Genomic DNA, 15,400 nt, shown 5'->3' with positions numbered 1-15,400 from the left:
AGATTGGTATAGATTTTTTTTCCATTTGTGAAATTTCTTACATTTGAACAAAGCAACATTGAGGTACGTGACAACTTTTACGCCACAGTATCGCTTGGTGCTGCTGATCATAAAAGCATTTACAATGCAATGATTGATCAGTTTCATAAAGACGAAAGTCCTTACAAGGATCATCTGAAAGGATTCGCGTTGGAAGGTGCGACGTAAGTTTTGCCTCAGATCAACAGATTGAATCGTTTGTTCCAGGCTGGAAACCCTGATTTCAGGATGCTACATGAAAAACTGAAAGATTTTTATTTGATAATTCTCACTAATATCTGCGAAGAATCTTACGTTGCTTCAATGTCCAATACTATTAAGAATGAAGATCAATTGAAAAGCGATAAAAAGTTCAGGTTGGAATAGCAGTCGAAGAAATTATTAGAGCAATGAACAGCGAAAGGCAGATCATTTCAAAGGATATTTGTCGCAGTTTTTTCGTAGAGCTGATCAAACAAATGAGAGAAAGATTCGATTTTGATGATTTGACGCTCAAGTCTGGAGCAATGTTAAATCCCATAAACTTTTTCAATTTGACAAGCATTAACGTTGTGTTAGAAGCGTTTCCAGGATTCTACAATGGGAATGTACAAGATGTGTAGAGTTATTTCCGTACCCTAAAAATAAAATTGATTCGTAAGGAAATCACAGTTTCAGAAAACGAGCATGTGCAGGGTTGCTGGACAAAAATTGGATGCCTAAACGAATTGATGGTTCGCTCGCCTTTTCGGCACTCCGATGCCTTGTTTGTAACGTTCTCACTATGCTTCACTCCTCGGCAACTGTCGAGCGATTTTTTTCTGGTTATAATCAGAACCAAAATTAGCTTTGAAATCGGCTTAGCAACGATACGATCAACGCTATTTTGAAATCAAAGGATTTGGTCAAACATCGTGGAGGCAGCTCGAAAATTTTAGAAAATGGTGGTATGCAATCTAGATTCAAAAAAACTACGTATAAGCATCATCAAACACACGAATGACTTGCAAATGTAAATGTAGTATTTGTAGTAAATAAATGAGTATTTTTAGTGCCAATGAATTTTTTTCTCTACAACGAATATTTTCGATGGCACAGATTTTTGGAAAAAAGGTACAGATGAGAAAGATTTTTGACCTCTCTGGTACAGATTTAAATGTGGCAACACTGGCAGCACTAAGCAATACTGCGGCATAAAAGTGGTCATGTACCTTAGTGTTGCTTTGTTCAAATCAGTCTTGCTAATGATTACCATCGTACCTCCCTTAGGTAAAGTGACCAGATGGTCAGAGGTCTAACGCGGGACACTAAACAACCGTTATATGTATACGTTATGTGAAAATAAACCATAGTTTAACGAGTCTCATTTATTCATAAAACTCTTAACATGTGCCCTTGCAATTGAACCTGATTTGTGTCATTTCTTTCTAAGTATCGTCACTCAGTTGTGATTTTTCGGTGGTTTAGATTTTGTTTGCGCCTGAAAATCACTCGCTCAGACAGAGCATTTAAGCCTGGCAAGCAAGATTCAAATTCTACAATTTTCTCGAAAACTCCAATCCATTTTTCATCGATTTTAGAGTTATCGTATGTATTAAAAATAATGGACTATTTTCGGATGGTGATGAAAAAACTACAAAAAATAATTTAATTGAACAAATTTTTCTTAAATATTACGTTCATTAAGCCTACAACAAAAATGATTCAAGGCTGTTGACTCCCAGCAGCAGCACTGTCAAGCAACTTGATGATTTTTTCATACTACCAGTTACACCCCAAAGCAAGGTAGTTGGACATCCTGAGGAACTTCGTGTCCACCAGATATAGCCGATCTGGTATTTACAACATCCTCTCCCTGTGGCTCCTTAAACCGGGAGATCGAAGCAACCGGCCGAATGGAGATGGAGAATCTGGCCAAAATGGACATTTTTCTGCGGAAGCCGAGACCGGCCGTATTTGAGCAGCAGGCAATCATCCAGAAGGAGTATCTTCAGGTACTGGTTGAAAACTTCTTTCTGGCAAAAGAAGTGAAAAACTTCTTTTTCACTGGTGAAAAATTTCTTTTCGTGCTCATAATGAAAGACGAGACGTACTTCATGCTAGAATTCAACGAATGGCAGGGGACCGGGTACGTTCCCCAGTTAAGCGATGACGTCGAATATATCATCCACATCAAGTTCTCGAAGAAGGTCGTCTTCTGACACACGAGAAGGGAATGTGCAAGTCGCTCTTCCTTCGAGTCATGTGATGAACGGGGAACGAGTACGAAGTGCTTGCCGAAAGTTGCAAAGGTGATGCGGTCTTTATGCCGAACCTGGGATCGGCCCATTATGCCAAAAGATCACTGGAGAATGGATAATGGATCTGCTGGAGATAAACATTGTCGTGAAGACCTCCAACCTTCCCAACATCCCTCAGCTGCGACCGATAGAAAACTTTTGGGTGAATGGCCGAAATGGAGAGATAGCTGACTACCAACGCCACGGAAAGGTAAAAGAACACGTCGACATACATCTGCCAACGGCCAACTGCCGTAAGGCCGCCCGGTACTTCATTTGCGATACTTCATCAAACAACTTTTAGAAAATGCCTCTTCCTGTCCAGTATACACTAGTAATTCGGCTCATTTAACACGTTAAGCCCTGACCGAGCTAGGGGACCAAAGATGTACTTTTCATCTGACTCACGTTGGTCCCTGCGGATCAATAGGGGGCTTTTATGGAAATCATTTTCCAATTTTGACACTCTCTGAACAAAAAGTCCACTATCGGTGCGATGAAACAAGCTCAACGTATTAATTGTTGAATGCATTGGAAGCGCTCTTGAACAATCTGCCAAATAAATGTTTTATTCTGAGATTCATCCATTTAAAAAAATCAACAAGACCAAATTGTAATATTGAAATATATTGATATCGCGGCACATTTTCATTCCTTTTGCCAAATGCGGGACGTTTCGCGGGACATTTTGTTGAATTGCGGGACGTCTGGTCAGTTTACCCTTAGGGCATCCATATACTAATACACAGCATTTGACAGCGTCAAACATGTCCGCTGTCACTCGCGAGAACTGCCAAACAATCAAGCTGGTGTAAATCAAGACGCTTAACAAACTGCCAGGTGGGTGAAAATGTGAAAACCACTCTACAGCCATTAATTTACAGGATGACATTAACACACTTCTAAAATAAAAAATAATGAATGAAAATTTACTTTTCTGTTTCGAATATGTTTTCTAATACAGTAATACGTAATATTGAACTGGAATTGTGTCTGATGATGATTTTATATTATAATGGCGAGTTTTGTAAATGTTGTGTGTTGTGAAATATATAGCCAAATGGTGAAGAGAGCGTCGTGTTTTAAGTAATTGAATACTTAAGAATCCCCATTCAAATTTTAAGATTGCAAAATTGCCTTCTTTAAATTTTCGCGAATTTGACGATTGTTTCGAGTTAAATATGATTAGCGAATGGGCGCACCTTGTTACGTAGATCTGCCTTGAGCTCACCGAGAAGTTTGATAGTTTGGCAATGACAGCTAAATTTGCGACACATCTTTGACTCGCGGATCATATCCTCTTGGCCGGGGCCTGATGGAGATGTATGTGCTGTGTCATTAATGAACATCATAACATGAACAGTTAAATTACCATCGACCCAAAAATGTCATATGACATTTCGTTTTTTTTCCGTCTTATTAATTAGCTATTCATCGTCCCGTAATTGAACAACAGTGTTCACGAGGAACGCTCATCGCTTAAAACGTTCATTCAACACATTCGCACTTGATAGGGGAGAGTTTGTCGGTTGCAATCCGTCTAAATATCATCCATCGTGTATGGACGTATGAGTGAGAAGGTAGATGAATGCGTGCAGCTACGCTTGAATGCAGAATAAAGAGAGAAAAAGAATGCATACCACTGCAGTTTTAATGTCAAATGACATTAAAACTACAGTCATATTAGCCGGAATTAAAGGATGGTTATGAGCACGAATGGTAGTATGGAAATAGCACATTTTCACCGCTCTTCTGGGTACGTTCGACAGAAAGAGAGAATATAAAAACGTTCAATTGAAGGTCGTGTTTGCGGCTGTGCGTTTATTTCTGAGGTGACTGTTGGAACCGAACAATGCATTCTTGGTCACATTCGCAATATATATCAAGAGCAGTATGTGATGGTTGAGAAAAATGTCGACCGTTTACAACACTGGTTCAAATGTGAGAAATTTCACAAGCGAAAACATCTGTACCAATCTGTACTTTTTGACGAAAATCTGTACTCTGTATCGTACAGAATATGTACAAAAAATAACGAAAAAATCTATACCTTTCCAGATGAATCTGTACGTTTGGCAACACTTTACAGGACACGTCTGGCCTCGATGTTGGCTACAGTGAGAATGCAGGGTGTTTCTTGTGCAGTTCTATCTAAATCATATCGGATTAAGGTTTTTTTTATCTCTAGAATGATTAGCATTCACTTGGACTCCTCAATCGCATTTTGAGATGGATCTGGGGTTAAAAGTTTGGATTCTAGGAATTTGGTTCTTTATTAGAAGGATTTGTGATTGATCTACTCCCTTCTGCAATTAGGAGAAGTGCGGGCAAGACGCCCATGTTAAGCTAAACAGGATGAAACATGTATTTTTACTACATATCAACGTTTTTTCACATCCATAACGTAGCCACGTCTGTTTTCTTTGTAATGACATGAGCAAGAACGATTACGAATAGGCTAACGAACAGCAATAACGAAAATTCTAAACGCATTCATATTACACCATTCTCAAATAAGCGAGGTAAAATGCCCATAAGCGTGTCCAAAATGCACCACAACAACGGGTCAAAATGTCAAACGACATCGAAGCGTTTATTTCGGATAATTCTTTATTCGTTGCTTATACCATCCGCTTCCATTATGATTCTTCCAGTTAGGATCATCAAATGATCTCGAATTTTCGAGGCATTTTTGTAGTCGACCCGAAAACGCCGAGGAATTCTAAAACCAACATTCGTGTTTACATTCGTATTAATATGTGCCGCTGTTCATAACAATATTGCTACGTGCCGCTGTTCACAAATGGACTACCAGACTTTTGGTCGTTATATTTATGAGTTTTTATTGTGTTTCGAAGGTTTGTATTATTCTTAATAATGGATGGGTTTTAGTAGTAGGAAATGTTGTAATGATTGTGTTAGTTCTGGATTTTATTACATAATACAAGAAAAGATATGTTAAAATGGTTTTATGCTTTTCAGAAAACCATCTAGGCATAAAACAATTGCAGAAAATATCTGAGTCTTCATCTCTTCATTAATCTCCATACTGGAGCGATGTGCCCTATTATAAGATGGATTAGAAAATTGCATTTTGATATAATACATGATTTGAAACATTTTTTCATTGGAACTAAATCGATAGCTCTGGTAACATTTGAGAATGTTTTGAAGTTTACAAAATTGAAATAAGTTTTTTATGCTTCAAAAGTCTTATGACGGAAGTGGTCAAAATTGCATGAAATCATGCATTATTTTTATATATCATTATTTTATGAAGATGTACGTGGTTTTTTGTGCTACGATACAACTAATTGTGTTTATAATGAAAAAAGGAAGTTATAAGCGCAGTAAAATCCTGCCGATTACTGCGTTTTCCATGATTTTTCAGGGCGTTTTACCGACACGGCGCATTCCACCCAAAGTTCCCATATACTCTCTGGTCGGAAAAACGAAATTACTTCTCGAGCATTCGGATACTACATGGTTATATAAGGCTAGTCTAAAACCGAAATGCGCCATAACGTGCCTTAAAAGAGATGCAAAGCTTGGAAATGCCGAGGAATCGTAAAATTTGTGTATGAAGTTCACTGTAATCCCAGGTCACGAAACGTGACCATAACTGAATCATCCCTTTTATAAAAAAAAAACTTTAACAAGTCGTCGTTTGTTTACCAAATCAATCATATCGTATGATGGTTAAACTCATATTGAACAAATCACAATCACTATAGGGCTAAATTTTACCGAGGAACAAAATGGATAAGCATTGTCTTGTTCGTAAGGTTTGTGAACTTTAACATTTTAGCATTTCATTTTAACAGGTTTTTCATTGAACGAATCAAGAAACCGTATGTTCTCCAATATAAGTTTTGTTTAAGTTGCAGTCAATTAATCATTTGTCTATTAACGAAGATGAACTTTTTTTTTACTTTTTAATGATTATATTATAGAAAAAAAAATCCTCAGTTAATTGCAAAACCCTACTTGAACTGACATTTTCATTACGATTGGCATCTTCAGAAAACAAAACAACCAGTTACCCTATACAGCAGCACATCTGAAGAGTCTTGACTCTTCTGGTCACCACAAGTACTGATAGCAGGAAAAAACGAGATGCTTGCTCATAACAAGACACCATGACACCGTGACTTAGCGTTGCCGCCGCCTCGGGCTGGACTTTCACTTTTGTTCGTTCCTGCGAAATGTGCGAATGCATCATGACGAGGATTACATCACTGGCATTTTTTTGCACTATCCCGCTGGTTTTGGCAATAGCGTGAGAGGCCTTTTGTCGAGTAGTTGAGTTTGAGAAATCCGGTTTCCATCTTGTGTGGTGGATTAATTTCTTCTCTGTCTCTAAAAAAAGATTGTTCCGGTTTTCTCGCTGCTCCTCCCTTACCTTATTGCAGGTGTTATCTAATAAAAAATCAATGTAAGAGTTGTATTTAATCAAAGGAATTGAGAATGTTGTTCATCTAAAATTTTCCTATTCCCTTAGAAATGAAGCCTTGTTTACCAAGACCTACACCGATGGAAAATATTTTTTCTCGGCGTTCCCCCACAAAATATCCGGCAAACGATCTCCTCGAGACATTAATATTTAACACGCCTCAATTATACCGCGTACCAAACAACGAGCGCGTGGTGGAAAAATGACTCCTTGCTCAATTTACCACCGCGAGTCATGAGCATTGCTAAGCCTCGGGACCATCACTCAGGACTTGAGCGATGGTTTGTGTCTGTCACCTCTTCTGGGATTTCAGCCAACGGTTCAGAGTTGACGGTGGATAGCTGCTTCGCCGGGTGCATATTGAGCGATAAATTTGTCTCGTGTTCTGTTCTATTGCGCTACTTGAACCTCTTACCTCCTTCGCTGCGAGAGCGGGCACAAAATAAACAAATTATTGTGTAAGACAGGATAAACTCTGCGGCGAGCATCGAGTCGAGTGTGAGAAAAGAACGATCCCAGGACCGGCGGCATCGGCAATAAAGCGAACTTCTTGTGAGCATCCCAGGCTTTGTGCATATGTTGTTTGCTCCTGTCCCGGACCGACAGTTGCTGAAATCTTAAGCCTCCACGTCGAGGAAGAATATGATATGGTCGTATCCATGAGCACAAGATCCTGCTTCCATCCACAGCATAAAGCGGGATTCCACCTGGGAATAGGGTACAAGTGCAACAATTTTTCATATCCACTCGAGCGCGCGATTGCTAACTCTTGACTGATGACTATTTTAAGTGGTGGGATGATTTCTTCACCCGAATATAAATATCATGTTATATTGTGCGCCATATCGGAATTTCCATGAAGGAAAGAGTTTAAAATTCCCAATGTTAATATTTGTCTTTAATTAAAAAATAATAACTAAAGGATTTTCACACCCTTTCCAATGGAGCAGCTGTTCTTTGCGACAAACAGCCACCTAGACACGAGGCAAAACATGATTTTCGAGAAGCAAACAAAACCACTCGGGCAAACTTTCTCCTCCCACCACTCCCGGGAAAATCACATGCTGCACGAATGCGGGAACACTCGAGGAGCCCCAACCGGAAATAAAACGCTGCTCATCTTCCGACCGTTCACATCCATATTAGTTTTACATTTATAGTTTATTTGCAAATGAATTAGGGTCTGTTCCGTGTTGGTGATTTGTGAGTGTGTTTGTACTCGTCTACGAGTAATGAAACATTGGTCGCTTGGCCGCAGTTCCGCCGTAACACCGTATCTTGTCTGGCCGACCGGCTCTCCAAATTGTATTACAACGAAAATTGAAATTATAGAATTAAAGTTGATTTTTCCCCTTTTCGTTACAGCTTCGACCGCGACCAGCCGTTCACATTCCAGCTGGGAGCCGGACAAGTAATCAAAGGATGGGATCAGGGATTAACGGACATGTGCGTTGGTGAGTAGCATTTTTTTCTCTTTTCGATCATAGAAAGTACGCTCTCATCGATTTTAACCTATTTCAGGCGAGAAGCGCAAGTTGACCATTCCTCCGGAACTCGGCTACGGCGAGAGGGGAGCCGGAAATGTTATCCCCGGTGGGGCCACACTGGTCTTTGACGTTGAGTTGATCAACATTGGCGATTCTCCTCCAACCACCAACGTGTTCAAGGAGATCGACGAGAACAAGGACATGCAGCTGAGCCGTGAGGAGGTGAGTGTTCCGTTTGGTTTTGATCGGTGGTTAAACGTTCCCGGTTTTGATAGAGCTATGATTATTAATTGATGATGATTTCTGATAGTTCGACATTATATTATCCATATGTTATCCAGGGACGATGGATTACAGAACATTACGAGCCTCCCCATCAAATATCTTGGTGTTAAGTTAGACAAAGCGCGGCACTTTAATTACAGTGTCATTCATATTAACTCTCACTCTATAGCAGTGGTGGCCAGGTATAGACATGGTGCGGCCCGCATTAGAATTTAGATCTTAGCCGCGGGTCGCAATGATTTTTTTCTTACTACTGTTCCTAATGAAATGTTAAATATACGTGTTCAACAACACGCAAAGTCGCAAACGCAAAGGCCAATCGTTAATCGCAGCAGCTTCTCGATAGAATTCTTTGACGATTGGTAATTCTGTGAATAATCCGATGGATTACCAAATGGCCAATCATTTGCGGAGATGAAGTCTGGAAGGTTTATTGCTAGTCTCTAGTTGTTTCTTTGTACTGTTGTAGTGTACGGAACACGAATCGTTAATTGATTTGAGCAACTCGTAGATCTGTTTTGATGTTTTCCCGCACTTATATAACGTGGCAATTGCCACACGCTTCTCGTACATACCGAACTTTATCGTTGCTAGGAAACCGAATAAGTACTGATGCGACCACGAAACTTAGTGAGACTGAAGGGGAACATCGAACTACACGACTGCAGTGTTAACACTTTTCTTCGCTCTAAATTTCTCTGCTGAGAGCAGTCGCGATTTTACTGACATAATTATACTGCTATACTTGATAATGTAAATACGGTATCACGATTAAATTGGACGTTCTTTCAGTCATCAAAAAGTTTTTACAATATTTTTTGTTTGTTTCAATATAGAAAATCCTTAAATACAAACATACTCCAACATCGTTTCGATTTCACTCGAACTACTTTTCTTGAGCATTTTATCTTAATCAGCTTGGATGTGAGAGATAGTCACTGATAGTGACTGACTGTTAGATATTCTGTTCCGCGACTTTGATTTCACTTCTTTCATAACTAATAAATATTTGTGGATTCAAACAAAGAAGTAATCAAATGAGCATGTGTTATTAGTTCTGAAAATCACGCTTATGGAACAAATCTGTAATAGAAATCCAAGACATCATTGTTTTCAAATTTGTAACGCAACTTTGAATCACACTGCGTTTCAATGAGTTCCATCTGCATGTTTTCAGCGATATGTACATCATCGAAACTGAATGGGGTAGAGAAAATAGGAGAATTCGACTGATGCAACATTTTTCCTAGTTGTCGACACTCGAGAAATTCTCAATGTCAGAAAATGAGTAAGATGAAAATTTATCATTTGTTGTTTGAACTTGAGTTTGTTTTTGAGTGAATAAAAAGAATAAAGAAAAGAAAAAAAGAAGCTTGGAACTCACAGAGATCCAATGCGTGCCAGTTGATTGATGATGGTGACATACAAATGAAACATACATTTCTGCATAATTCAAGAACTAATCAAGCAAACGGGACTAAATTTAGCATGTGGAGGTTTCAAGGGGTAGAAACATTTCTAAGGTGGTTCAACACTCCTCGCACCTTTCTAAGGGGAGAGCTTCCATAGAAATGAAACACAAATTTCTGCATAACTCGAAAAATAATCAAGCAATGCAGCAATTCCAAATGAAATCGTCCTAAAAATGCAGATTTTAAAAACATGTATTTTTGATTCCAATGAAAGTGTGTATTCCGTTTGGGTTGGAGGAAATATGAGTTTTTCACAGCAATTGGGAATTTTTCGACTCAAGCGTGACTTTTGAAAAGGGCGTATCGATTTGAGTAAGAGAAATCTTTGATAATTTATATCTCAAAAACTATGAGTCGTACCGAAATAGTGTCTTAGAAAGAGTTATAGAGTATTGATGGTTGAATATGAAAAAAATGTACACTGAGAAAAAAATTAGTACTATTTTTTTTATTTACAAAATAAAAATTCAATTTGAAATATCCAAAATACATATTTTTAAATTTTTTTTAAATTTTTTCATACAAAATAGAAGTCATGCAGAAAATTTAAAAAATGGGCCCAAGATGGTAAAACTATTTTTGACGAACTTAGTGGAACATCGAATTTTTATGAATTTTCGAAACTTCGAGTTTTTGTATGTTAGCAGTCATTTTTAATCACAAATTATAAATCCTGATGTTATTTAAAACAAAAAAGGTTATTATCAATCTCCTTCTAAATGTAGCCATTCTCGAGATATTTGAAAAAATATTTGTAATTTATTGTCTTTTTAATATCATGTTTATGAGATTTTATGAATTCGCTTATAATTTCCAACAACTTTTCCAAATACATCATTATGGTAAAGACATATGTTTAGGAGTTACGTTACGAAACATTCGAAGACATGTGGGTTAATACAAAACGTAACGAAACTAAAAAAATCTTTTTTATCTTAATACAAACTTCAATCAATCAAAAAAATTGTTGGGAATTATAAGAAAATTCATAAAATTCATTAACATGATGGTATAACACGACAAACATATTAAAATAGATTATTTACTATGAAAAAGATTATAAATTAGAAATATTTTTTTAAATATCTCGAGAATGGTTGCATTTAGAAGGAGATTGATAATAACCTTTTTTGTTTTAAATCACATCAGAATTCATAATTTGTGGCTAACAATAATTGCTTACATACAAAAATTCGAAGTTTCGAAAATTCCTAAAAATTCGATGTTCCACAAAAATATTTTTACCATCTTGGGCCCATTTTTTTAATTTTCTACATGACTCCTTATGAAAAAATTGAAAAAAATATTTAAAAAAACATTTTTTTTGATATCGCAAATTAAAATTTTATTTTGTAAATAAAAAAAAAGAGTGCTAATTTTTCTTCTCAGTGTATATTTTTTTCAAATTAAGTCAACAATACTCTATAACTCATTCCAACACACTATTACGGTACGACTCATATTTTTTTAGATATAAATTATCAAAGATTTCTCTTACTCAAATCGATACGCCCTTTTCAAAAGTTACGCTTGAGTCAAAAAAATCCCAATTGCTGTGGAAAACTCATATTTCCTCTAACCCAAACGGAATACACACTTTCATTCGAATCAAAAATACTCTTTTTTTGTCATTTGTCGATTTTATTTGGAACTACTCAATGGAGTCAAATTTGGCATATGAAAATTTTAAGGGGCACAAAACGTTTCTATGGTGAATAGACACTCCTCCCCCCTATCTAATGGTGGAAGGGGGGCGGCGTCTATCTTTATATTATAATATTTTCTGTATCAACCATTTATTCCATGTAACGGAGAAATATGTTATTTGCATGTGGTTGAGAAATATTGAACGAGAATTGTGTCTGAAAATAATCTGGCATATAATGATGAGTTTTGGTAGAAGTACTAGGAATTTTATAGTAAAAGTTAAATTCAACGGGGTCGATTAGAAGATCAATCAATGAACAGTTCTGCGATATTGATAACAAAACACAAATTTTGGGCGGGACGAAGTTTGCCGGGCCAGCTAGTGATTGAATAACACGGAAGGAGTTATGAAGAATAATGGAAAATAGCTTCCCCCGGAAGCTGACCAGGCTGATTATGTTATTTTCTGAAAAACCGCTCTCGTTGTACATTAGAAGTTCTAGAAAGTCAGAGGTTTTCAACAATTGATTCATTAATGTTTGAATTTATTACTTATTCAGACATTTTTTCTGTATTATAGTGGCTAAAAGTGTTGAGCTGGTTCGTCACTTTTTATTCACACATGTTTGAACACCACTGAAAAACGGGACGTACTTGCCAAAAATATCCAATAGCACCGATGTCAAGCACTTTCGTTATAATCGAAGAAAAGTATTAATGGCATCCAGAAATGAAAACCACATACTGTGATGTAGCCGTACATCGCTCAGCTAAGACAATATATAACGTTTGTATACTCTAAAAATTATTGCCTGCTTGTGAATAATGTGCTCAAACGTGCTACTTGCTTGGAATTTATTCCACTACTGATAAACACACAGATGAGAGTGTTGCTGCATTCATACTACCTATAATGAGGGAAAACATTTTGCATCTTTTGGTCCTAATTCCAACCGGCAAAAACATCATTTTTCCTAATTCCGTTAATTAGTGTTCCTAATCCCAACCAATATTGTTATAAACATGAATCGTTTTAAATCGAAGTTTTGACAATTTGTTATGTTGTAAACAAGTTAAATAAGTTAGAATCAACTACAGTAGTATTAGGTCGTTTAATTCTTCGTCTGTTTCTTTTATCCTACAACCTTCAGCTCTTTTTTTCTCTGCCTTCCATATCTTTTCTTTTGTTTTATCCTTTTTTATCATTGTATTGGCTTCTTTGATGTTATCCATATATTTTCTATATGGCTGGGAGCTACGGCAGGCATAACTGGCTTTGCAAGGCGGTATTTAGTGGATGTTTCCGTACATAAGAACAGCGTTTCTTCGGGATACTTCTCATCGACGATTCCATTTTTGTGGATGTTACATTTTCTTTTTCTAAAAATGTTCAAATCATAGAATACAAGAACAAAGTTACATAAATTTTACAATTACCTCCTAAAGATATGTCATCGAATCTGTAGAATAGTGACTCAACTGATCAACTATTGGGATAGATTTTTCTACCAATATTCTTTTAGCTTTTGCCCAGTTCCTGATTTGTGGCTCAGAAACGGTCGCACGATGCTTTGGCAATACCCTTGGAATGCATTGACCCTTTCACGACCCGGTATTCCGTTTTTAAACGGATTGGGATGAGCTGATTTTCGTACGCTGCATTTTGCTTGACACTAATCTCTTTGTGTCCACGGGGAATTCAACTTGTTTTTCGCTGCCTGCCTGGACCTGGCCTGGAATATTTTCCTAAGATCTTCTCGCGCAGTGTTGAATACGGAATTCCATGCAACTTGGCCGCCTTTCGAACGGGACATCCGCTTCTCACCATTTCCACAGCGTCTGCTATTTTCGACCTATCATATCGCATGCGTTTCTGACCGTAATTTGTTCTACTCATAGTACTATAGCAAATGAAATCTGTTGGGTGAAATAAGAAACAAGTAGTAATAGGGGTGTCCTTGTTCGAGCCATGTTTGTTTTGGTGATATTCGATCGAATTTTCAATAAGAAGATGTGAAAAAATTATTAAATCAAAGCAACTGTATCGTTCAGTTTTTATTATTTTCCAGCGATTTTCAGTTTTTTACACTTTGTAATTTGATAACAACTGTAAACAATGTTGTTAGCCACTTTGCTAAGCAAAACAACAAAGATGACAGGGCGACGAACGATACTGGCTGAAATTTATATAGTTAAGCGTAACTAATAGTACTTGGTTGCCAATTTTACGAATAGTTATAGTTTTGTAAGTATACACAACAATAATTTATCAGAAGAAATAATGGAGCTAGTGTGAAATGCAGTACTTTATGTCAAGTGAGCGGAATTATGCACTGGCTGGTATATAGGAGCTTCATGGTATTTCATTTACAATAAAAAAACATTCTTCATAAACAGCGCTCAAATTGGAATCTATTCTCAACTCAAGATATTCATTATAATGATATCAATAATTCAAAACTCAATATATCTTTCAATTCTAGGTCAGTGACTACCTCAAGAAGCAGATGGTGGCGGCCGACGGAGGCCAGGAGTCCGAGGACATCAAGAACATGATCGCCGAACATGACAAGCTGGTGGAAGAAATCTTCCAGCACGAAGACAAGGACAAGAATGGGTTCATCTCACACGATGAATTCTCCGGTCCCAAGCACGACGAGCTGTAAAGGTGTTCACGGTCGTATCAACAACATCACCACTCTTTTTTTATTATCTCGGGGCTCGCCCCCAAGAATGTTAATTGAGATGACTCCCCCACAGGGAAAAAGGAAAACTCAGAGTTTTTATTTTCGAAGAGAACCGCTGCAATAACACACCGCTCTGTTGTTAGATTTTATTCTTATTCGTTCCCCTGCCGTTGTCGTTATGGAACTTAATTTTTATGCGTACGAAGAGTAGATTATTTATTTGTTTACGTGGAACTACATTTGCAAATAATTACTAGGTAGAAAGTAGTGTACAAGTTTACGTAATTCCGTTAGTAGAAAAAAAAAACAGAAAACAAAAAGTGTGTTTGTCACACAAGACTAAAAGAACTCCGTTTTCGTCTGTGTACATACGTTAAAAATGTGTAGGCAATGAATAAATAAAAAATGATTTTGTTTTGAATCCGTTCAAAGTAGGAAATTGATTTGTTGAATCGCATTAGGGAAAAACACAGGTTAGATATGTAAATGTCACAAAAATCGTATTTGTTTCGATTCCGACAAAGTGCAACGTAAACACACACGAGACATATCACACAAAGAATGAAAAATAAAGACTTTTTATATAGACATGAGGTTGGCGAAGGGTGGTGTCTGTAGAGAATGAAAAGAAAATATCCTTTCTTTACAATGTTTTCAAAAATCAATTTTCTCATCTTCTCCCATCTATTGAAGTGAGAAAAAAAGTAATCAAACTTCTGTAATTAGCAGGACAAAAGAAATAGAAGAGCAAAGTTTGGTATGGACATTCGAGTGATTTAACTGAAATAGTTTCACTTGACCACGTTTGTCACCAATCTGTCTGACAGCCTTAAAATGTAAATCAGTTATCAATTATCAATCAGCTTGTTGAAGATCTTCTAGAGCGGCCATCGTCTTCAACAGCTTCGCGATCATCTGAGATCCATTGACATGGCTTCTTCTTTATGAGAATCATACCAAGAGTATCTATAGCATTTCGACATAGGGTAACGTCTTTCATTGCTGCACTAGCGTGGGAGTTCAAAGTATTGAAAACGATAGCGGTACATTGGAGGTACAAGATTTTGAGTCT

General features: G+C 37.2%; 1 protein-coding gene across 2 annotated transcripts in view; it reads left to right on the top strand.

Moving 5' to 3' along the window:
- Positions 1–14,922, top strand: part of LOC129779275 (peptidyl-prolyl cis-trans isomerase FKBP2) — a 78,283-nt gene extending 63,361 nt beyond the window's left edge. For both annotated transcript variants that reach the window (XM_055786669.1, XM_055786670.1), the window contains exons 3-5: positions 8,116–8,204; positions 8,272–8,459; positions 14,125–14,922. In XM_055786669.1, the coding sequence (XP_055642644.1) occupies positions 8,116–8,204; positions 8,272–8,459; positions 14,125–14,307 (460 nt within the window). In that variant the 3' untranslated portion in view covers positions 14,308–14,922. The remainder of the gene's footprint in view (positions 1–8,115; positions 8,205–8,271; positions 8,460–14,124) is intronic.
- The last annotated feature ends 478 nt before the right edge of the window (positions 14,923–15,400 follow it).

This window comes from Toxorhynchites rutilus, chromosome 3 (assembly GCF_029784135.1).
Source record: "Toxorhynchites rutilus septentrionalis strain SRP chromosome 3, ASM2978413v1, whole genome shotgun sequence".
NCBI lineage: Eukaryota > Metazoa > Arthropoda > Insecta > Diptera > Culicidae > Toxorhynchites > Toxorhynchites rutilus.
Note: the sequence above shows the minus strand (reverse complement) of the source record. Positions and strands in the feature narration are given on the sequence as shown.